The sequence below is a fragment of the Carassius gibelio genome, chromosome B2 (assembly GCF_023724105.1).
Source record: "Carassius gibelio isolate Cgi1373 ecotype wild population from Czech Republic chromosome B2, carGib1.2-hapl.c, whole genome shotgun sequence".
NCBI classification, from domain to species: Eukaryota; Metazoa; Chordata; class Actinopteri; order Cypriniformes; family Cyprinidae; genus Carassius; species Carassius gibelio.
The window spans coordinates 14,812,724-14,835,617 of NC_068397.1; the positions used below are offsets into that span (position 1 = coordinate 14,812,724).

A 22,894-nucleotide genomic window follows, 5' to 3' on the forward strand; every position below is an offset into this window, starting at 1 on the left:
AGTATTATGTGACAGAAGGCAGGAGTAATTCAGCTTTGCCATAACAAGAAAAATTAAATTTTAATGTACAAAAATGGAAAACAAATATTATTGTGATAATGTTCACAATTGAACTGTTTATACTTTATTATTTTTATCAAATACATGGGGAGCATTAAAGACTTATTTCAAAAGCATTAATAAATCTTAGCGACCCCCAACTTTAACCATTTACTGGGTTGATAGGGACAGATGGATTCATGTTTACCTGGTGCAACAGGAATGCACCGTGGCAGGGCATTCCACCCCTGTGATCAACAACAGCTGGGATGTAGCTAAAAAGTACACAGGTACAAGGGTTACATTATATATGAATAACCTACCATACATTCAAGCTTCAATGAGTAACTTACTAGGAACTTACTAGGAACAGATATACCACAATGTGTTTTATCAGATACTCACTCTCCGTTGGCCTCCAGTTCACAGATCTCAAAGAATGCCATAAGGTCATATTTGCAGTGACAGGGGCCAGCGGTTGAGCGTGTCAGCGTATTCAGTTTAGTGGCAGGCACTGGGGGGAAACAGAGGCAGAGTTCAGACACAGAGACACCACAAGCACTGTATGTACTGCTCAAGAAATGAGACGAAACATCTCCTTACCTGGCTTTGACAAAGGCATAACTCTAGGGAACTGCCTTCTTGTTGGGCGTAATGAACTATAGGGATGGAACATTTTATTTGACATTGTAGACAAGTAAAAACAATAATAATTATTATTTAAAAAGTTGTATACCTAATTAAGTCTTTACAGAGCGGAGGGAAAGGCTGCTTCTGGTAGTGGCCGAACACCTCAAAAACGATTGGCTGACTTTTGATGTATTCCACGAAAGACTTGGTGACCTCCACGGTTATCTGCAATAGTAGCAAACCGCACAAATTATTTCTGTTAGATTTAACAACTAAAACATTAGTAACTTCATTAGTAAATGTCACAAAGGTTGATTACATTTTGTACATGGTAGAATCCCAGTGGAGGCCCTCGGCCAGTATTCTTTAATGGCTCAGTGGAAAATGCCTCATCATGCCTGTGAATAAAGCTGGAAAAAGACCCAAGACAATTGAGATGAGATTGCTTCAGAAGTCTTATGAGCATCCTGGATGAGTGTTTGCAAAGGCGTCATTCAAAAAGAAGGGGTGCATGGTTTTTGGGTGGCAAATTTCAAAAGATTTAGCAGCATGAAAACAATGTTCATCTAAAACACTGTTGCTGAAATGCATAATGGGCGTAAGTATTTGTCTTTCAAACCTTAAAATCTGTCAGATGTACAGCACAGCTTTTATGGAAAATCCATCCTGATAAATCTATGAATGAGAAACATACACTCACTTGAACTGGCAGAAGATATCTGCATACTCAGCAGAGATGCTAGAGGCCTGAAGCACTGTGACCCTGAAGGTGAAATTGCTGCCGATTTTCAAATGCTGGAGAGATTTTTCCTGGGTCACATCAAGAGGACATTCCAGACCACCCTTCAGAGGACTGTTAGGAACATCGGGAGAGGCTAGACACAGCATTGCATGAGAAAACAGATCAGATTAGAATACAAATACTGTCTAACACTTGTGTAAGTCACTTATATCACTATACTGTACGTATATCAGAACTTCTTCAAAAGTAAAAATATCATGCATGATTACTAGGCAAATTATTTTATGTTGTGCATGTACAAATTCATCATAACGTATCGTGAAAAATGTATATCAGTAATTTATGAATAAATAAATGAGGCAAACTGTAATTTGCTTATTTATTTATGTGTTTTTAAAAAACATATTACCTGCACAGGTGTTGTTGTTGACCTCATCAGCACTGAGGCTCAGCTCTGAGTTTTGTCCTTCTCCTTCTACAATGCGTAGCTCCTCTTGAAATGTGTTTGTGTGAGACATCCCACCGGTGCATGTTTCTGTCTGGAACTGAGAGAAAAACAATTCTTAATGGTGTCTCACCAAAAACAATTTTATACCTAAAAAGGCCAACACAACTTCTTAAATAATAACTGAATTAATTTGCCAAGACAAAACAGAATCAATTACATGATATGAGTGACACAACCAACCTTCTCAAACTGTTGATCCTCAAATGAGATCTTGGCAGTTCCTGATTGTCTCACACCTGAGCCATAATCTGGAGCCTCTTCATCAGCTGTGACAAGAAAGAATGATTATGGCAACAATTTAAGATTTAATCATATTTAAGCTTGCACAAAACAATTCTAAACATAATCAGAGAAAGGACAGAAGAAAATACATGCATACATCTAAATTAAATTCATAAAACACAAGAAAATTTACCAATGGAATATGAAAACATATTTGGTCTGAATACTGAGTCTTGTGGTACTCCTATACTATTATTAAAAACATTAGGGATGTCCAGATCTGATCACGTGATCGGAAATCGGGCCAGATCGCGTGGTTTCAGCTAAACTCTCATTCAGTGAGTGTTTCATTCATACTAGAAGCCAGAGCGCACTCTCGCGCCGATAGTGATATCAGGAAACTCCTAATATGGACAAAAGCGTCCAGCTATCGCTGTGGTTTGCACAGGAAAACAGAAACTTATGCAAACACGAAGACATCAATATACGATCACGACAATAATTAGTTTTTTAAGTCATCTCCAGCAGGTGATAAATAAAGTATATGAACAATGCAGTGCTAATTGACATTTATTACAGTATAGAAACTATTCTGCCTTATTATGTGATAAACAGTGTTTGTAGTATATAAACAAATCATTATTATTTGTTATTGTCCAGCATTTATAGATTTCTAAGCCAATTAAAAGCTAGAAAAAAGGAGAAAAATTAAAGTTGCCTATACTACCAGTCAGAAGTTTTTGAACAGTAAGCTTGTTAATGTTTTGATCCAAAGTACAGCAAAACAGTAAAATGTTTGAAATATTTTCACTAGCCTATTTAAAATAGCTGTTTTATATTTGAATATATTTCAAAATGTAATTTATTGAACATCCTGGATCTGTTTTTTTTTCGGACTCGAGGGAAAAAAACCTGATCAGGACATCCCTAAAAAACATCAAACAATATTTTATGTAGAGTGATAATAATGAATGTAATGTGATACAACATGCAGGTTAGCTTTGGAATCTTACTAATTTGAACTTACCTGATATGGCTTGTACTGCCACGCGGAGGAACCCCTTGACCTCGCCTTTCTCACTTACAATAGCCACACGGTGCACTAATGGCACAGGGTACAGCAGATTACTCAGATACACAAATGCCCTATGGGAGAAGTTGAGGATGATGGGAAAAAAGAGGAGAGCCGAAGAAAGAAGATGGATTTGAAACAGTTGATGGGGTGAAAAAGAAGAAAAAAGCGTTGACATTAATGTAAAATTTTAAATGAGAAAATATAATTGAAGATCAAGTCAGCCACACTGCCACTAGACACAACACAATATCAGACAAAAAAAAGCAACCAAACAAGAAGCTGCTGCAGTGAAAGCAAAAAAGTCTGCGGTTCATCTGTGAATACTCTATTAGAGCCTCCATTCCCATAAAATGATACAGAAAGTGATGATAGCAAGGATTTAGTCTTAGTGGTGGTTGGTAAAAGTGTTTCAAGAACATGCATATAGAAGAGAACTGCACCACAAGCTATTTTACACTATAACTTTTGACTGACTGATCTAAATTATCAAGCCATAAACATAGGTCACTATAACACATCTGATTTTTGTTGTTGTTTCAGTAACTGATTGAAGGTTTATTTACAATTCCATGCCTCAGATATGTGTCTATGAAATCCATGAACTAGACATCGAATAGATATCGAAAGCAGGTAAGATTGGTGACAGATTGGCCTACTTCTTGTCTACATTCAGACAAATACATTCATTCAATTCAGATCTGCCCTCTTGATCCGTGTTGCTGAACAAAGCTTGACAGGCAGGGTTCAAGAGCGGCAAGAGTTGTGGCCAGAGGGGAGGAGCTTTCGACAAGATTGGTGAGGCGCAAATATAGCATGCTCAGATAAACAAAATGTTTAGTAAAAAAAAAAAAATCTCCAAATTTGGCTTGTTGGGCCAGATGCAAACTGGAAAGCAAAAAATTGAAATGACATTAACATACATGAATTTGACCCCCATCAACTTAAAAGATAAATCAAAAAGTCAACACACATCACAAATCTTGTATATTGCATGTGCGCAGGGAAGTGAGAGTGTGGGAGTCAATTCAAAACTGTGGTACAAATTTTAGCTCTGGCATGCCTGATTGAGACTGCTGTAGTCGAAACCAGCTCTTTCATCTTGAGCACTGTAGCTTTTCAGACAAAACAATCAACCGATTTATACTGATCACAGAAACAACAGCGGATTCTTATTTTGTTTCGGAGAAGAGCAGACAAAAAATGTATTATGCTGCCATACAATGCTGTATCTTTCAAAACAGGACAGAATTGATGTGATTGCTATACGCAACACTATTACATTTATCCTGCAGTTTCCCCTTTGTTACAATAAACATGCATTAGGGATCTGTCACCAGTGATCTACTGTGTTTCACAGTCAGTATCTTGTCATTGCTGTTCTTTTTGTTCGTTTCCTCTCATTCAGTTACTGAAAACATCAGACAGCACTGTAATTGTGCATTTCAACACTGTATGCAACACTAATCAATGCATAAATTGCATAAAATAGGTAAAAGGTTTGTTGTCTAAGTAAAACACATCTAAAACATACAGAAAGAGGCATTAAATATTGCCTTCAGACCAGGTCAAGAGTTTCTTACTGTCAAAGTCAAATCTTGTAGGACAGACTATAAAGATTTTTACTTTTTTTTTTACATTGTATTCATTATATTTACAATGACATATTAGAATGGCATCATTGTTTGTTTGATTATTTATTTATTTATTTATTATTAAAAATCAAAAATTTTATTATTATTATTACAGAATGTAGAAAATTTGATTATTGACATTATACAGCAGCATCAGTATTGATTTACTGATATACTACATAATAATAATAATTTACTATGTATTACATAGTATACTTGTATGCACTGCATTTATTATATTTAATTATATTTTCATTAATATAATAGATTAGCATCCACATTTATTTATATAATTTATTTTAAAAAAAATCTATATTCTTATTGATAGTAATAATAAATGCCAGAAATTTACTTTAAAACGTGGAACACTAAAAGAAAATATGGCGGTAACATTTGTATATCAAAAAAAAAAAAATAATAATTTTATTTATTTATTTTACTGATTGACATAAAGATATGCTTTACCCAAAACTATGAGAATACATTTAGGTAATGACCAAACTGATCTTTATCTAGGCAATAGATATTCTACCCCCTATCGGTTCTTTTTCTGTATTTGGTGTCCTTTTAGGAAGTTCTAGTAACAGACCCTGTTGTCTTTGTCTCAGTGTGAAAGAGCTAGTTTCCTCTGCCAGCATGCTCCTGAAACCTCACCAACCTTCCCACTAAACTGAACAGAGGCCAGCGGTCGTAAAAGGGGTCCTGGCCATCGCTGACACCTGGGCAGTGCTCCCCTACACCATCCTCCTCCTCCTCCTCCTCCTCTCTCCCAAGCTCTGAGCCAGGGTCCTCCATAAAGATCTCATCGTCCAGGTCATCCAACTCATCCTCGACTTTCCCATAATGCCGCTCATCGGCGAGCTCGGTTATGTCAGAGTCGGGGTCGGAGAGGGTGGGGGAGAGGGTAAGGTCACTCATGCGCTCGCTCATGCACGTGTTGAAAATGGGAGTGCTGGTGCAGCCGAAAACACGGGAACTAGGTTAGTACAACACCACACGCGCACACGCTGTTGCACACACTCGCTCACATGTACAATACGTCAGCATAAACCCAGCCATGAGCCTCCCAATTTGTATTTGGTTAATGATCTTCTAGTGTGTTTGGTGAGGAGTGTTCAAGCTTAGCTTTAGTGTTTGAAGTGTCTTAATACTAAAAACTCACTGAACGAAGGCTGCACATAGCTCACCATTCAACTCAAAAAGTGAAGGAACCCTCATTAAAAGCACAATGCAAATCATAGGCAGTTTCCAGTCATGTACAGTGGGAATACCAGCATCCATTTAGCACTTCAGAGCATACAAACTTGACTGATCGATTACTCACCGACCAACCAGACGGAACCATGGAAAACGGTCATAGAAAGGGTCACCACCGGACATCATATGATCACAGTCCTCGACTGCAGTACTGGGCACCTCTGCTGCTCGGTCATACATTTCTCTCATCAAATCCAGTCTTTGTCTGCATAGACAATTGTACTGCATCAGCTAAAGTAACAAACCATGCTCTGTTATCTGCAATGTTCTTTTAAGCATAAACCAAAAAGAAAAAGGTGGCTAACATGCATTAAACCACATTAGCTTTAGCCTATTAGCTGACATAAACTTTTACCAGATGTATAATATTTGTCTTCTAGGAAAACAGAAAAAATACTCATGATTCATTCAATGTTTGTCTCTTTAGAACAAGAATAAGTATCCACCTAATACCACCTGAGTTTGATTAGCAATGCCAAAGAATGGTTCATGACTGTTATGTATATGTAAGGCTACTGGCCATTATTCAAGGGCTGATAAGAGTAGAAAAAGTGATCTAGTAAATTTTACGGTACATGGATCAATACTTCTCCAGCTTGAAATTAGTGTTTAGGGTGTAAACAAGTTACATGCTAATCATAATTTAAAGCAGTTTGACTACAGTCAAGCTACTCATTTGAAATTAGTTGGCCACTACTACAGTAGTTTGCCACTGCTACATAAAACGATGAGGGTTGCTAAATTGGTTGGTGAATTATTTACATGAACCGTCTGAACTAATTTACTAAAATGGATCAGACTTCTCAATGCAGCATATAAGGCAGATATTAATATGATAACAAAGTAGCATTTTTTCATGTTACACCACGTGTCATAAAAAGTACCTTATTACCACAAAAGTGGCACCATTTAAAAAATAGATGAGCTATAATTCCTGATCCATAACTTCAGGGTTAGACTCATTTTGTGGGCATTATGTTTGATTCCTAACCCTAGGGTTGTGGGTTAGAGTCTCAGGCCGGCAATACCATGACTTAGGTGCCCCTTGAGCAAGGCACCGAACTCCCAACTGCTCCCTGGGCGCCACAGCATAAATGGCTGCCCATTTCTCCGGGTGTGTGTTCACAGAGTGTGTATGTGTGTTCACTGCTGTGTGTGTGCACTTTGAATGGGATAAATGCAGAGCCCGAATTCTGAGTATGGGTCACCATACTTGGCTGTACAGTATGTCACGTCACTCAATCATGTGCATATCGTGTATGTTTAGTCTCGCTGTACCTGAGTTTGTCCAGGGTCCAGTAGTGTGTGGCACCATTTTTCTGGTCCTGAACCTCTACTGCTACGATGGTACGAGGGAACAGCCTTTTCTCCCTGTCTTGGGCTATGCTGGGGGGCAGGAGGTCAGGAGGCAGTGGGGAGTACAGTGTGTCTGTTAGTAGCACAAACTGAAACTGAACCTGCAGAGAAAAAGGGGAACAATTTATCCTACTCATTAGGCATATCCAATCATTAGGCTGACCTAAATTATTTTAGTGTACCTTTTTCTTTAGCTCCACACTAATGGCATTAGCCTCCTTGAGGAAAATTGCATTTCCCCAGAGCAGGTCTCTGAGAGAGGTGAACTGATAGAATCGCCATTTCCGGAAAGCCCAGAGGGCCAGTTCTGTCTCCTGCTTTGTCCACGGCACTGCAGGACCAAAATATGAACCCATTTCAAATGTGATGTCTAAGAAACAACTGAACACTTCATGTTTTAAGAACGGGAAGTCATGTGATAATTTGATACATAGATCAGATCATACAGTACTTATGTGGTTTTAAACTGCGTTCCCCACCTTCCTCTTCTGGTTCCTCCTCTTCCTCTGTGGTTTCTGGGTAATATCTGGAGTCAACCTGCCTCTGGAGGGCTTCCAGCTTACTCTCATAGTCCTAAACAAAAAATCTGTGTGAAATTTGGTTTTCGCTGCAAGCTTCTTGGAGTTTCTATTACTTAAAGACTAATTAAGCTCTTACTAATCTTAAATGACTTACCAGTCTCTGCTGTTCCAGAAGGTTGCTTGCTTCTTCTCTCTCCTTGCGGTACTGGTCCTCCAGCTCCTGCAACCTGTAAATGATGTGAGCATCAGAATAAAGGCGCAAAACCAAGATACTAAATAGTCCTGCAGAGTGTTATCAGAGTTCCTCTGAAACCCTCCACCTCCCCCAGCGCCACCTATCTATCTGATTTTTGCTGGTTTAGCACCACAAGAGGGCTAGTGACAGAAGTGCTGCTGTACCTCTGCTCCATCTCTTGTTTCATATCAATGCCTTGTTTTTCCAGTAGTTCTCTTTGGGCAAAGGCCCAGTCGACTGGCTCGATAGGTGTTTCTGCACATGGGGTCCTCTCCCTCTCTTGCCGTGCTTGCTCAGGGTCATTGAAACGGAACACATGGCTTTTGCCCATAATGATACGGTTACCTAAGACAGATAACAGACAGGGTCAAAACATCTCACAGATACCAAAGAAAATATGTATTTTCAACAGACTGAAATTGTTTTCAGCCTGAAAACTGAAGAGTTACCAGATCTGAGAATAGTGGGCTCTGTCACTCTCTTCCCATTGACGTAAGTCTCTGCTTCCTCACAGGGATCCAGAATCACTGTACCCTCTCCCGATGCATTTGTAGTACTTGTGAAGATACAGTGTTCGTCTTTAATGAAGTGGCCGCTCAGGACAATGTCCTGCCGACTGCTGGCATCATCGCGGCCGACCCTGCAGGAATATATGGAGGCTATTAGTCAGAATGGGGAAACATAGATATACTAAAAAATTCAAAACAAGTATTGGAAATTCCATTATGATGATCATTTAATACCAAAAATATCATAAAAAAAATCTATAGCTAGAACTATAATCTATATCTAGAATATTAACATTGGCTAATACTATAAGTTTTTGTGCATTTATTTAACAGATCATTAGATACTGATTGTTTATTTAATCAGAAATGCTAATTTGTTTAAATGTTTACAATTTATAAGTTTACAAAAAGGTATAATATGTTAACATTAATTAATTTATTAAGTAAGTTAATAATGAGTAATATATTTTTTACAACATTAGGTAATAAAAATGTTCAAGTTAGTTCACTGTGCATAACTACCATAACAGATCCAACTTTTGATCTTAACTGATTTAGTAAATGTTGAGATTAACATCAATAAATGCTGTAGAAGTATTGTTCATGGTTAGCTCATGTTAACTAAACTAACTATGTCTTTGAGGACCATGGTTGAAAATACTGGTTGTGAATAATCAATATTCTCACTTGGTGATTCCATCTTTAATGTAGTACAACAAGCATTCGGACATCAGTGGATCTTCATTGAGGTTGACCAGGTGAGGTGTCTGAAACAGTCAAATCATAAAGAGGTGTTGACTGAAGCATATGACTTCACTAGCTTCCTTTTAGAAAACATATTTGATCTTCTTACCTTCTTTGGTGAAAAGACTCCAACGGTTCCTCCATCTTCCCTCATCGCCACACCCATTTCAGCCAAAAGTGCCTCCCTAATGAAAACAGAACATTTTTATTTATCAAATGAAGTACACAACTTAAATTTGAGACACATTTCAAGATAAAAGCCCTCTCAGGGGTCTCCAACCTTTCCATTCTAATGGCCTCAGTACGCCGAAGCTTCTCTTCCCAAGTTTCATTGAGTTCTGCAATTATCTTCTCAGTTTCCTAATTGGAAAAGAGGTCGACATTAAAACTATCAGCACTGGTCCATATTAATATATCAAACCATCCTCTCCATTATCCTCTCTCTCACCTTCAGCCTCTCAATGGCTTCCTCGCTTCCCGGGCTGAACATGATCCGGTCATGCAGGCTGCTGATGGAGCCAGCTCGGCTGGACAGGACGGAGAGAGAGGGCGAGGGGCTCATCCCTGTCATGGCATTGGTCACTGTGGAGAAATCAACTCTTTGATTGACAGCCTGGATGCTATTGAGATTACTCTTGTAATTTGACAAGTCTGGGCAAAATATGGGAATGACAGGTTGGAAAGTCAAAGGATTTTTTTTGGTAAGAGAAAAGGAAAGCCATGGAGACTGAAAAGAAGGGGAAGGAGGAAGAGTAGAAAGTTTCAAACAAAGCTGAAAAGCTAATTAAAAAGGTTATAAAGCTGCAGGGCGCGGGGCAGACTGCATCAATTTGAGGACGCTGTTGTGTGTTTTTATTTTTCAACCAAATCAGATTATCAAAAGTTTTTTATTGTTAATGGATTTTTCCCTCATGCCTCAAATTCATTGAACTGTGCTTATGCGCATGGAGATGAACTGAACACTCAATGTAATACTGATCTGTGACTACACAGACCGCATGGATGACCACATGCCTGTGCTTCACATTGAGGCAAAACCTCTAAAGCACCTTTGGACCATCAAAGCAGCAGAGTCCAATAATAGTGTTGCCTGTCAGAATAGTTAGTTTTATTTAAACTGCACAGCACAGACTTTGGTGGTCCAGAGATCCCTGTTTTGGCCATCACAGGGGCCGGCAACATTAGAAGGGTCCACATTGGCACACATATACAAAGGAAAGAGGATTTAATGTATGATTGTTATATGATTGTAATATTCTTTAACTCTTTATTTTAAAATGTTGAAGTCAGATTCCCAAAATACCACTCGTGAAGCAAATATGAGTTAAAACAGGCTCTGAACTTAAACGATGAATGATTCCAATAAAGGATTAATGAATGCAAAAATATAAGAAAAATCATTATTTATCAAACCAAAAACTGATCCACGCAATTATGAGTGACCTCAATACATCCTGGTCCTGTGAGTTACACAGTCCTGTTCAAAGTACTGCATGGGCGACACACACTGGCACTGCTTTTTATATTTGTTTTAAAGATAATAAAGTTTTATTACCAATATAAAGCTTTGTCATATACTGTAAATAAATAAATAAAATTTAAATCTCAGTTCATGTAGTTTTTAACAAAAACAGAAGTTGCCGACCCCTGGGTTATCATAAACTGTGAAGCATTTAAGGTGCCAAAATACACACATTTGAGAGCAGATATTCCAGGAGCCTGTGCCGGATATGCTGAGAAAAACAGAGAGAGAAGACAAGTCCTTCAGACACATTCCTAAACTTGTCTGACCACTGGTTTCTATTAATAAAAGTGCAGACTGAGAATGTTTGCTTTACTCATAGGATAACTCTCTTCACAGCATTTGAATCTGAGAGCAAATCTGTCATTTTAAGAAGACTGAAACATCGTAGTTCCTCAGTTTGAAGTGCATCACAGGTGACTCACTCTCAATGATGTCTCCAAGACCCTGAGCATAAAGCAGATCCTTCAGACGTGCCACCTCGTCCTTCAGCTCACGCACCAGGCGGTTGTTGGGGTCTTCGTTGATGACGGCGTTGCAGCGGATCTGCTTGGCTCGGTCAGCATACCTGTGACAGTGATTTCGCTATTAACCAGCCATAATAGCATCAGAATGTCCCAAATAGTTCAGTATTCAGAACATCACCTGCTGAGGCTAATGACATCTAATGACCTGGATGAAGTCTTCATAGTACTGCATAGCCATTAAAGGAATAGTTCACCCAAAAATGACAATTCTGCCCAAAATTACACATCCTCATGTCAATCCAAACCTGTAAGACCTTTGTTCGAAACACAAATTAAGATATTTTTTATGAAATCCTAGAGCTTCGCAATGAAACGAAATTCACATGTTCAAGGCCAAGTCTAGTAAGGACATCATTGAAATAGACCATGTGATATCAGTGGTTCAATCTTAATTTTAAAAAGCTACGAGAATACTTTTTGTGTAAAAAACAAAACAAAAAAAAACATGCATCATGGTACTCTAATAAAATTGCATCGAAGACTGACACAGAAGAGAAGAAATTGTTGAATAAAGTAATTATTTTTATTTGTTGTGTTTAGTTTTTTTGCACAACAAAAAGTATTCTCGTAACTTCATAACATTACAGTTGAACCACTGATGTCACATGGACTATTTTAACAATGTCCCCACTATCTGTTGGGCCTTGAACATGGTAGTTGCATTTCTGTCTGTGCAGGGTCAGAAAGTTGTCGGATTTCCAAAAATATCTTAATTTGTGATTTGAAGATGAATAAAGGTCTGGTTTGGCATGGACAGACATGAGGATTTTAATGAAAGATTTTTCTTTTTTTTTGAGTGAACTATCCCTTTAACATACCAACATACCATTTGTTTTATTACATGACCCTATGTTATTAGTCTAAAGTACAGTGAAGGTTCTTACCTGAGCGTGCTGAGTGTCTCATCATAGTTAATATCAGCAGGGCTCAGAGCTGCTACCATAGCTGTGCGCGAATTTCCTCCTGATAAATGAAAACCGTTGTGACCTTCAGGAATCTTTTTAATTTGTTGGCAATGGCATCATATCACAGTTATACTGGCCACATTGACTGTAATACGCAATGTTTTATGTGATGGAGAGAAATGTTTATTGCTAAGGAGGTACAGTATGTGCATGGTGCATAAAGCCTCATACCGAGGTTTTCTCTCAGAAGCCATGTCAGAACTGAATCTCTGTATGGAATAAAGCTCTCAACTTTCTTCTTCTTCTTGTTCTGTAGGAAGAACAGAAAGCCGTGCCAACTGTCAAAGCTATAAAAGCTTGATAAAAAAAGAACAATTCAATGGATGATCCTTACCTTGTTTGGTGCAGAGTCCTATAAGACAATCAAAAATATATATTTTAATTATTTACCCTTTTTTTTATTTCTTTCAAGAATAACTATATTTAAATTGAAAGAATTCTTACCACTTCAGCTAGCGCAGAGATAACTTTGCCTAGTGTTGTTAAAGATTTGTTGATATTGGCTCCTTCCTAGAAAAGGTACAAAGCACGCACATTTATATGATGCACTCATCTGAAATCCCAAATCGTCATGAACTAACTCTGTTGAACTCAAAGTGACCCACCTTGAGTCTAGTGCCTTTAGCTCCAGTCGAATCAGCCCTCTCACTGCCTGCCAAGTCTACCAAGCTGATTTTGCTGACCTGTTTGCAAATAGAAATGTTGTGTCTAAGAACGGTAAAGCGCTAATGCATACACCAGCAACTTCAGCGACTGTCAAACTGCCAACATCCATCAGTGAAGTCTGAACTGCAGAGAGTCTCACCTACTTTTGTACTGTAGTCTATTTCTGAAGAAGCACTCACTTTTTCTCATATAGTACAATATTAAAACAATACCAAATGTGGAGGTCTGGTGGGAAAGGCTGCAGGAAAGGATGCAGTACCTTTTCAGATGTGTTTTCTGTGTCACCATCATGTCGTTTCTGTGTGAAGATGATGTTGAACACAGCATGAGAACGGCTGCTGGTTTCATTCATGTTAGTGGCCGCCACAGTCCTGATAACAAGAACAGTTTCAGTTTCATACATAAATATAGAAATCTATGCTTCATTTTAGATAAATACAATTGTTCTGCAGTTTCCATTGCTTCAATATTACAATATGTCCAGAGATATATACACTTTTGTTAAAAAATGTTTGGGGTCAGTAAGATTTTTTTTTTTTTAAGAAATTCGCTTTTATTCAACAAGGACGCATTCAATTTATTAAAAGGTACCAATTATAATTTAGCAATTATGACCTTACAAATAATTTATTGAGTGCTGAAGAATTATATTTCAAGATATTATACTTATTAATACTTATTTTACATTGTAATAATATTTCTTAATATAACTGTTTTTATTCTATTTATGATCAAAGGTAGATTTCATAAAACATTTTTTCAAATGTATCAACGCCAAACCTTTGAATGGTATTGTAATTCAGAGGCTAACCTCTTCCGTATTCAGAAATGAGTTTCACCTTGCTTTGTTTCCAGAGTCCATCAGGTCCTGTATGTCATTGTAGGAAGTAACGGCCAGTTTTGATAGGTCCTCTACATATGGTCCCATCAGAGGATGCTCTCGCACACGCAGATTCCCTTTGTTCTTTGGGTTCAGAAGGTCCCGCACACGCTCACAGTAGATCTCCATGTAACTGACCTGAGAAAAACATCATTTTCACCTCATATACTGATTCTATGGTAAGAATGTAATTTATGATGCAGGTGCTGCTCTTACCTCAACCGAGTATGACATGGTGTTGTCATTATTGTCACTGATCTTGGTAAACAGGTCCTCACATAGCTGTCACAGACAGATGCAGCATTAAAAATGTGTTACCGCAAACAGCATCTAAGTCATCTATTCTAAAGTATTTGCTACAATATCAACGACATCAATAATATCAATTACAGATGGTATAATAGTGTACTACCAATGGGATGATGCCTTCTTGGTCTTTCTCTTGCCTGCCCATCATGGTATATGATTTTCCGGCCCCAGTTTGCCCATAGGCAAAGATACAGACGTTGTATCCCTCAAAAGCATGCAGAAGCATTTCCTCCCCTATGTCTTTATAAACCTGCTTTTGGCATGCATAGTTCACATCTTCTGGCTGTTGAAGACAGAAACGCACGAAAGGAAATCATCATAAATGTCTCAATAACAGCCATCAGGATCACAGAAGAATTAAAAATAGCAGCAGTGAGTTGCATAAGATGCAGATTCAGCAGTTAATATCACGAAACTCACCGTTGTATGTGACCAATACGAATAGTCAAAGTTGAAGCTCTTGCTCTCCTTTGGCTGTTTTGGGTTTATAATTGCTAGAAAGCAAAGAGAACATATCGATAAGAATAAATCTATAATCTAATGAAGAAAACAACAAACTATATAAAACTATTTCCAACTTTATTATTTAATTTCAATCATGTTCAGACCTGAAGCCTCTCGTGGCAAAAGAGAATACTAAAAACCTATTCATGTTTTTATACCATTATCATCTCAATACAGTCATCAAAAAAGCATTTTATGCAATGTTAATATACTATAAGGCAATATATGCATATGTAGGCACGTTTCAGGCCAGATGAGTCTAAGGAAGCGTGAATCATGCCATCCCTGGGGTTCTGGGAATGAGGTCATGAACCTCCCTGCATCTTCTCAGCAGCACAAAGCCGTGCAGTGTGTCTGACCTCACACTCCGCATCAGCTGACTCTGTTTTCCCACTCACACTGCAGGCAGAACAACGGGCCAGTTTACAGTTTTTGGAGCTGCTCTAGAAATGGGGGCTTGAAATGCCACAGAATTCTTGCCATCAAATGGACTTTGTTTCTGAACGTGTCCAAAACTTTTGATAATGGCACATTTACCACGCTAAATATTTTCCCATTCCATTTTTCTTTTATTTTTATTACAAACATACTGATTAAAAACAATTCTGGCAATGATATTATATTGCTATTTTTCTTGCACAATAGTGACAATTATATCAGATGAACCTGTCTCCATCTCTTAGCGAAACTTTATAAATATCTGATTCTGCTCCTCATATTTTTGTTTTGATGGATTAATGCAAAACATTGCACATCATTTTATACCTTGACTCGTTTTGAGAATCAATGTACAGTAAATCTGCAGTCAACAAATGTATTAGTCGAACGGTGACAGTCTGCACACCAAATCAATTAAAAAGCCTTTTTCTGAAAACTAAAGCATGACCTCTTTGACATTTCTAAACCTGTAAGCCTAAAGATGCACTAATAGGCTATTCTCTCTCATGGGGGTGCTGATGAGAGACCATGGGGATAAATATTTCATTACAGTCATAAATAATTCCTACAGCACTGTGACAATCATCTCTTACTCAGATGAGTTCAAATAACCATTGACAGCAAGTGAAAATGTGTTTTGAAAGAGCACTCACTGGTAGTGTTGCCTGACATCTGGATGATACACTTGCTGTCTTTTCCCATCTCTCGGGAATTGAAGGGACGGACCCTCACGGCTACTTTCACCGAGGCACCTGCCATGGTGTCTGAGTGCTGGGGATCTGCTACTGCACAGGATCTGATGGGACGAAGCCCAGCCAGGAATCAGAGGCCGACTGCCACCTGTAGAGAGAAACACTGACATGCTACTGTATATGCTGGAATCTCAAAAGAATATACATGTGCATTTTACTTCACTATAGAAGGCTGTATATGGTGAATCATCAACAATCAGCACATCTTCTGCAAAACAAGGCTAGAAATGTGTTAAGGCCTACACTTTAGATCTAGTACCTTAGCAATTCACTTCACAGGAGATAATTAAAGAAAATCCCTATAAATCTGTTCAGGCGGTTGTACTGGCTAAGTTACACCTCTGATAATCTCATTTAGGTAATGGAAGTCTCTGAGATCCAGACCATGATTCATCAGGACTTTTATCACATTCAGTTGATTACTGTTCACCAGATATGTCTATGTGAACCCATGACCTCTAAAACAGGCTTTATTAAAAGAATACACAATTTGCTTGTTCAAATAAGAATCCAACTGCAAGGGTAGTCAGTCAGCAAAAATCATGCTTATTCAAGGCTCGCAGAGAGAACCTTTGGTTTCAGTGGCAATACTCCTAAATATCTTTACTGATATCTATGAGATTACATTTGATAATTAAAACCTACTAATATATCTTATCTATTTTGCAAATCCATCCCTATTCTACCTGTGGACCATGACAATCTCACAACAAAAGAATGATCTCATGATGAACAGGGTGATGGTAATGGCTTCTGTGAACTTCATACACGACAATAACGCTACTCATATTGTAGATACCTGATGTCAAATTAAGAGCTTTGATAATCAATCCAAAACCAGACACAACTTCAGAAACTGTTGGAAATGCCACAACAAAGAAATGAAAGATTTTCTTGTTTGCAATATACTTACTAAATTATATAATAGAGTACCACAAAGCAATATTATTTAATTAATGAATTTATTAGTAAATGTATATTCTCCTGTTTTATATGGGGTTCAATCACACATTGATTGCGATTGTTTATAAATGCTGGAATTGCATACTGTCTGTTACAATGACCTGCATGCTGTAAAACATCTTAAAAAGACACTCTGGGTCAGTGGCAATTAATTTGAGCAACTCTGTACAAAAGACTATGACATCCACCATAACCCATTTAATAACTGTCCTACTATGGAGAGAGTAATCCGTTTAAATGACTGTAAAAAAAAAAAAAATGGAACTAGGTCAAATTATATGTAAATTCTTTCATTCTGCAAATCATGGTTTTAATCAGGATTAGAAAAACTGGATTAGTTTATTTTTTAAGAAGAATCAACAAATTTACTTTAGGTGCAATGAGGAATAACAATTATTTAGAAATTTTCCTACAATGGGAACTAGACTGAAACATATAGGGTAATTATTGCAACAGTTAATATGTAAAATTATCCTGTTCATCTACACGTTGATGATTTTCCCCCTTCATTTTTTATTGGCAGCTTAATATGGGATAACCACCCATAGTAAAAAAATATTCAGAATTAAAAAATAAAATGTAGGCTAGCTAGATGAATTTGGACAACATTACACTTATCGCTCTCCAGAAAAAGACTGGGCTCAATGCCATCCTTCAAAAAAAAAAAAAAAAAAAAAGGAAACAAGTTACGTTTGTACACAAACCAACGCACTGAGCAAATATTATTTTTTATCACATACAGCCCTCACAGTCTCCGGAAAATGGCTGCCCTGACCATCTGCTGGTATAGTCATGAATCAGCTGTGATGGACGCTCAGCCGGCAACACAAGCGCAATGAAAGCGTTTCATCGGTTAATATGCAAACCAGCTATACAAAACAATGTTATCATATATAAAGGTATATACCAACTGTTTATATTTAGATCTGCCTCTGCGTAGAATTGCGGCAGCAACACCCAGTATACACTGCCAGCGTCGCGACATGCAGGAACGCTCCCAATATGATCGACAAGACCTACGCATTTATATCATCGTCATCATCTAGTTACATTGTATAAGCGCGAATTCAGAACGTTTCAGCGTGTCGCGTCGCGCTAGACTCGGGGTGTAAACGAAGTGTGACGCGTCTGTTACTATGGCTATATTTTGTCAGAATCTTTAGTTCAGTGCAGAATGCAGGCAAATATGCAGAATTCAATTTCGAATTTCAATTCTGATATTAAAGAAGTAAATCGTTTCCTGACCCTAAAGTATTAGTGCGCACTGTATTCACCATCAGTAACGCATCTAATCAAAAAATGCGCTACATATTCATAGATGACGCTTTTTCCTCTGTAATTATTCGTCTAATCTGTCTGGCCTTTGAAACTGAAAACATTTGAATTATGAAAAAGGACCAGATTTCATGACGTGGCCTCACCCGGCCAACATAAACAGCATCCTTCAGCACCATAGACAGTCTCAAGACTGCCAATGCATGTAAACAAGACCGAATAAAGTATTTTTCCATTAAATGTCTTTTGACATCAATAATAATAATTCTAAATACATTTATAGTATATAGGCTAAGTCCTTAAATAGTATGATAGTACAAGATCAAATTTAAATAACCTACATAATTTTCCATATATTTTCTTTTTTCTTTTTAAAAAGAATAATAGCATCTTCTTCAAGATCTTTTCCATTTTATGCTTACTCTTTTGTATTTCAACAGCCTTTCTGTGGCATTCCAGACAGGACAACAGTGGCACAGTGCACCACCCTCCTTATTCTCATAAGAGACATGCAAAACAATGGTTTTAAAACACATAAATCACACAAACAGCAATCAAGATCTCACATACTTGATTCCTGATGGCAATATCCTGTTGAGATTGCGGACAGCAGTGGGTTATTCCATCAAGTCTGCTTCCATCCGCCGTCTTCTTCCTCACCCAGTTGTTTTATTTTTTTCCTATAGACTCTGAGCCTCTCCCTAGCTCAGCACCAACAATGCAGGTGGAGCCCCCCCTGGCAAGACCATCAGACTGAGGGAGTCTGGTTTTGCAGGGCCTGGTACGCAGTGGTGCGTCAGGAAGCTGAGGGAGGGTTTAATGGATGTGGGGATGCGCTGACAGACAGTGTTTCTTCAGTCTAACACAAAATGGCTCTTATGGTGGAGCCAAGGATGCTGATCAGCAGTGAGTCGCTGATGACATCATCAGTGCTGGAGCTAGCAGCATGGATGCAGCACAGGGAGCGGGTGGGAGGAACGGAGGGAGAGAGAGGGGGAAAGAGAGCCTGAGAACCACACACTGATAATAGCATCACTGGACACTCTTAAAAAAGACCACGGTTCATGGGTTTGCTTCTGTGTCCACAAATACAAACCACAGTATTAAAAGCACAAAGAGCTCATTTGAAATTCCATGCTCAGCCGGTAGGGTTTATGTCTCTGCATGCACAGACCAGACCCTCTCAATGAAGGCTAAAGATGCCAGCTAAGCTTATGCAAAGAGACAAACAAGTAAGGTTCACTTAAAGAAAAGAAAAAAAGACCCGAAATGTACTACTGTTCAAAAGTTGTGGTAAGTATTTTTTTTAAAAAGATACTTTTATACAGAAAAGATGCATTAAATTGGTCAAAAGTCATGGTAAAGATATTCACAAAAGATTTAGCATTTTAATAAATGCTGTTCTTTTCAGATTTCGATCTGACATTGAAGACGGGAATAGATTGCATTTTAAAACAAATTAATATAGAAAAGAATATTTTACTAGCCTTTATATTATTGTAGTTTTGTTTTTTGTTTTTTACTCTATTTTTAATCAAATAAATCCAGCCCTGTTGACTTCTTTTAAAATCATTAATCATTTAGTGATTTTAAACAGTACATGAACAATATTTTTGTACTTCATTTTCACTGATATCTGTACAAAGGAATATTGATTGTACTAGGAACAGTGTTAAGCAAAATGCTGAAACAGGTTGTATTACAAGGGTCCATGCAGGTCATTTATGGTGTATCCTGCTTATTGGGTGTGATTGACAAAACTGAACTGTAGTAGACTAATAATAATAATAAAGAAAAAAGAATCACAGTTGCATTATTTACAGACTCTTAAAAGAACACATTAAAAAGGTAGATACAAATTTTGTGATGGTTTAAAATATGACATGAAGACACAATTCGTTTTTTAAGTTTTTGTTTTTTGTTTCACTCTGATGCATGACCAGGCTTCCATAATAAGCAAGAAAAAGACAATGTTCTTTCATTTCTTTTGAAGATTAATTTAAATTAATCAAATAAAAAATGTTAGGACTCCAATGGACTAAAATGGATTTAGCAGAACAGCGCCATCTACTGGGCATCTGATATTCTATGAGATTTAAATCCCATAATATTCTGCTCACTATATTACGCAAGGATAAATACACTTCTTTGAATTAGTTTTAGAATTGTAGTTGAATAGGGTCAAGGTCATCTATGTCTGCCTGAACATCTCCACCGGTGTTACATCAGAGTACATGTCCCGTCTTTCACAAAAGCATGGCAAGAGCTGAGTCTCTTCTCTCTCTTACTCTGGCCTGTGAAGTGGGTGTTTGAGCTCCACCACAGTGCAAAGGGCACACAAGGGTAAACATTGCGTTTCCACTTATTTACTGTGCAGACTAATTATTTACTGCAGGATAAGTGATGGAGACCAGTGCTCTGGTCAAAGTCCCTTAGCATCTGCTTTCTATGACACACAACGTCTTTTAAAGAATCACTGTGTTCTGATCTGGTACTTTTGTACAGAGTAAGCATTTTTGTACTGAATGGGAAAAGTACAGTCTATTCATGTTCAAGACTTTGTTAGTTATATAAATATGGTAAGATTAATTAACATAGTTAAATATTAAAAAAGGAATAGTTTATCCAAGAATTATTATTTTTCTTTTTCAAGAATGAACTAAGTAGTCTTCATCAGGCCATCCAAAATTTAGACGAGCTAATAAACACATCACAATAATCCACAAGTAAAAGTGAATATTGGGAAGTGAACATTTGTGTGCTTGTAAGAAACAAATCCATCATTAATATTTAATTTAACCATTGCTTCTAGCTAAAATATGAGTCATCTATCCAATAATATTTCTATTTTTAGTGAAAAGGTCATTTTTGTCTGAATCAGGAGGGAAATATGCACAGATTAAGCATTGTTTATAAGCCAAGACAGTCCAGAACAGTTCTCAACAAATATGTTGGTTGGTGGATTTTTGCTTCACAAGACATTACTTGATGGAGTGGTGTGGATCACTTGTGGATTATTGTGACGTTTGGACTCACATTCTTATGGCACCCATTCACTGCAGAGGATCCATTAGTGAGCTGTAAATGCCCACACACTCTTAGTTTTCTTTAATTTAAAAATATGCATTTTTATTCATTCATATGGTTGCAATGAAATTTTGTTAAAAAATATGGTAAGTATAGTAAGTAAAATAAAAAATAAAACAATTCTTTATTGACTTCTTAATTTTCATAGCTGTTGTTATGCCTTAAAATGTCATGCCATTTGTATGCATGTAATTTCACAGTATTTTCACCTCCTAAATTAGCCTTCTAGCCTACTTGTGCAGTCACAATTCTATAATGGTACAATTTACTCAGGCCAATGACTTTTTTGTATTACATTAAAATTATTTTTAGAATAGGTAATTGTACATAAATAGGATAAGCAAAACAAATATGATTATTTACTCCCCCGACAGAGGCCTTTTGCTAAAAAAAAAAAAAAAAACTTGGTTCTTGAAGATATGTGGGCAAAAATACAATGAATTACAAGGCTGTAGAGAATCGTTTATTATTGCAGACGTAGGCCTAAATATACTGATGTCTTAATTATAATATTTCAATAGGCCAGTTGTGAACTAAAGTGAGCCGGTCTAAGGCATGAAACCCCAGGAATGAAAATAAGTCCCACTCCGGCCCTGTACAAAAATACAAACTTACTAACAGATACAGACTTTCTTAGAAATTAACAATTCAAATGCAAATGATGTGAACAACTTTCTGTTTGCCATTTTATATTAGATACTACCTAAATTAGTTCTTAGGCAATGTAAAAAAAACAAAACACTCAGTTAAAACCAAAAAAAGGAGAAAAGAATGAAATGGTTTGTAAACTGAAATATAAGGATTTAAAAAAAAATGTGTGCAAAAGTCATGTTTACACTAATTTGCTCATATTTAATACCATGTGCTGCACTGACCATGCAAAGGACAAATGAAATGTGAGTTGGTCTTATCAGTGTGTGTGTGTGTGTGTGTGTGTGTGTGTATTTCTTCACATCAGCCAATCAACGGTATTGAGAAAGGTACACTCCTTCTCTGAGCTGGTAAACAAGTGGAGAATGAATGAATCAATAGAGCACCTCACCAGGATGTAAACAAAACTGAAGAGAAAACCTGAAGAGAGACAGACATTAGGCTACTACAGGGTTTTTAAGATAACTTAAACAGTAGACTATGAAACTAATTTACAATGTCTATAAATCTAAAAATACTGACTAATCCCTTGACTAACTGAAGGCACAGGGCAGTCCAACTCTGTGAAAAAGTTCAGATGAACACGTATGTTCTGTGTAAGTATTTTTGTGAGGTGTCAGGAAAGATATTGTTTTAAAGACGAAAGGACGATAAAAAAAATTATACAGCCTAATATAATAATACAGGAAACCCTCTCTATATTAAGCCTACCACCCTTTTCTATTTTGTTATTACGCTCTCTCATATCCACCTCTGGACCGTTATACCTTATTTGGAAGATGAAAGGTGGGGGCAATTTGTGCCATGACGCATGTAGCTCTGTGTGCAGGGGTCAAAGACCCGTTTGTTTAAAATGTTGGAAAACCGCAAAGTTTTGTCTTTCTAG

The 22,894-nt window shown here is 37.4% G+C and overlaps 1 protein-coding gene across 10 annotated transcripts in view; it reads right to left on the reverse strand.

Annotated features, from left to right (window-relative positions):
• The window catches only part of LOC127951432 (kinesin-like protein KIF1A), a 31,969-nt gene extending 12,818 nt beyond the window's left edge, over positions 1 to 19,151 (reverse strand). For 3 of the 10 annotated variants that reach the window (XM_052549315.1, XM_052549316.1, XM_052549313.1), the window contains exons 1-35: positions 18,841 to 19,151; positions 15,934 to 16,120; positions 14,759 to 14,832; positions 14,442 to 14,621; positions 14,246 to 14,311; positions 13,989 to 14,167; positions 13,409 to 13,520; positions 13,089 to 13,166; positions 12,928 to 12,993; positions 12,818 to 12,835; positions 12,655 to 12,733; positions 12,403 to 12,481; positions 11,417 to 11,559; positions 11,164 to 11,202; positions 9,918 to 10,051; positions 9,750 to 9,829; positions 9,579 to 9,654; positions 9,413 to 9,492; positions 8,666 to 8,856; positions 8,381 to 8,561; positions 8,136 to 8,208; positions 7,940 to 8,033; positions 7,643 to 7,791; positions 7,383 to 7,561; positions 6,172 to 6,309; positions 5,506 to 5,799; positions 3,169 to 3,287; positions 2,100 to 2,185; positions 1,821 to 1,956; positions 1,370 to 1,544; positions 989 to 1,079; positions 776 to 894; positions 643 to 698; positions 445 to 553; positions 248 to 314 (exon numbers count right to left, since the gene is read on the reverse strand). In XM_052549315.1, coding sequence (XP_052405275.1) covers positions 248 to 314; positions 445 to 553; positions 643 to 698; positions 776 to 894; positions 989 to 1,079; positions 1,370 to 1,544; positions 1,821 to 1,956; positions 2,100 to 2,185; positions 3,169 to 3,287; positions 5,506 to 5,799; positions 6,172 to 6,309; positions 7,383 to 7,561; positions 7,643 to 7,791; positions 7,940 to 8,033; positions 8,136 to 8,208; positions 8,381 to 8,561; positions 8,666 to 8,856; positions 9,413 to 9,492; positions 9,579 to 9,654; positions 9,750 to 9,829; positions 9,918 to 10,051; positions 11,164 to 11,202; positions 11,417 to 11,559; positions 12,403 to 12,481; positions 12,655 to 12,733; positions 12,818 to 12,835; positions 12,928 to 12,993; positions 13,089 to 13,166; positions 13,409 to 13,520; positions 13,989 to 14,167; positions 14,246 to 14,311; positions 14,442 to 14,621; positions 14,759 to 14,832; positions 15,934 to 16,039 — 3,846 coding nt within the window. In that variant the 5' untranslated portion in view covers positions 16,040 to 16,120; positions 18,841 to 19,151. Of the gene's footprint in view, positions 1 to 247; positions 315 to 444; positions 554 to 642; positions 699 to 775; positions 895 to 988; positions 1,080 to 1,369; positions 1,545 to 1,820; positions 1,957 to 2,099; positions 2,186 to 3,168; positions 3,288 to 5,505; positions 5,800 to 6,171; positions 6,310 to 7,382; positions 7,562 to 7,642; positions 7,792 to 7,939; positions 8,034 to 8,135; positions 8,209 to 8,380; positions 8,562 to 8,665; positions 8,857 to 9,412; positions 9,493 to 9,578; positions 9,655 to 9,749; positions 9,830 to 9,917; positions 10,052 to 11,163; positions 11,203 to 11,416; positions 11,560 to 12,402; positions 12,482 to 12,654; positions 12,734 to 12,817; positions 12,836 to 12,927; positions 12,994 to 13,088; positions 13,167 to 13,408; positions 13,521 to 13,988; positions 14,168 to 14,245; positions 14,312 to 14,441; positions 14,622 to 14,758; positions 14,833 to 15,933; positions 16,121 to 17,902; positions 18,019 to 18,840 lie in introns of those variants that run through there. The other 7 variants (XM_052549323.1, XM_052549317.1, XM_052549320.1 and 4 more) reach the window with 4 other exon arrangements.
• Positions 19,152 to 22,894: the final 3,743 nt, after the last annotated feature.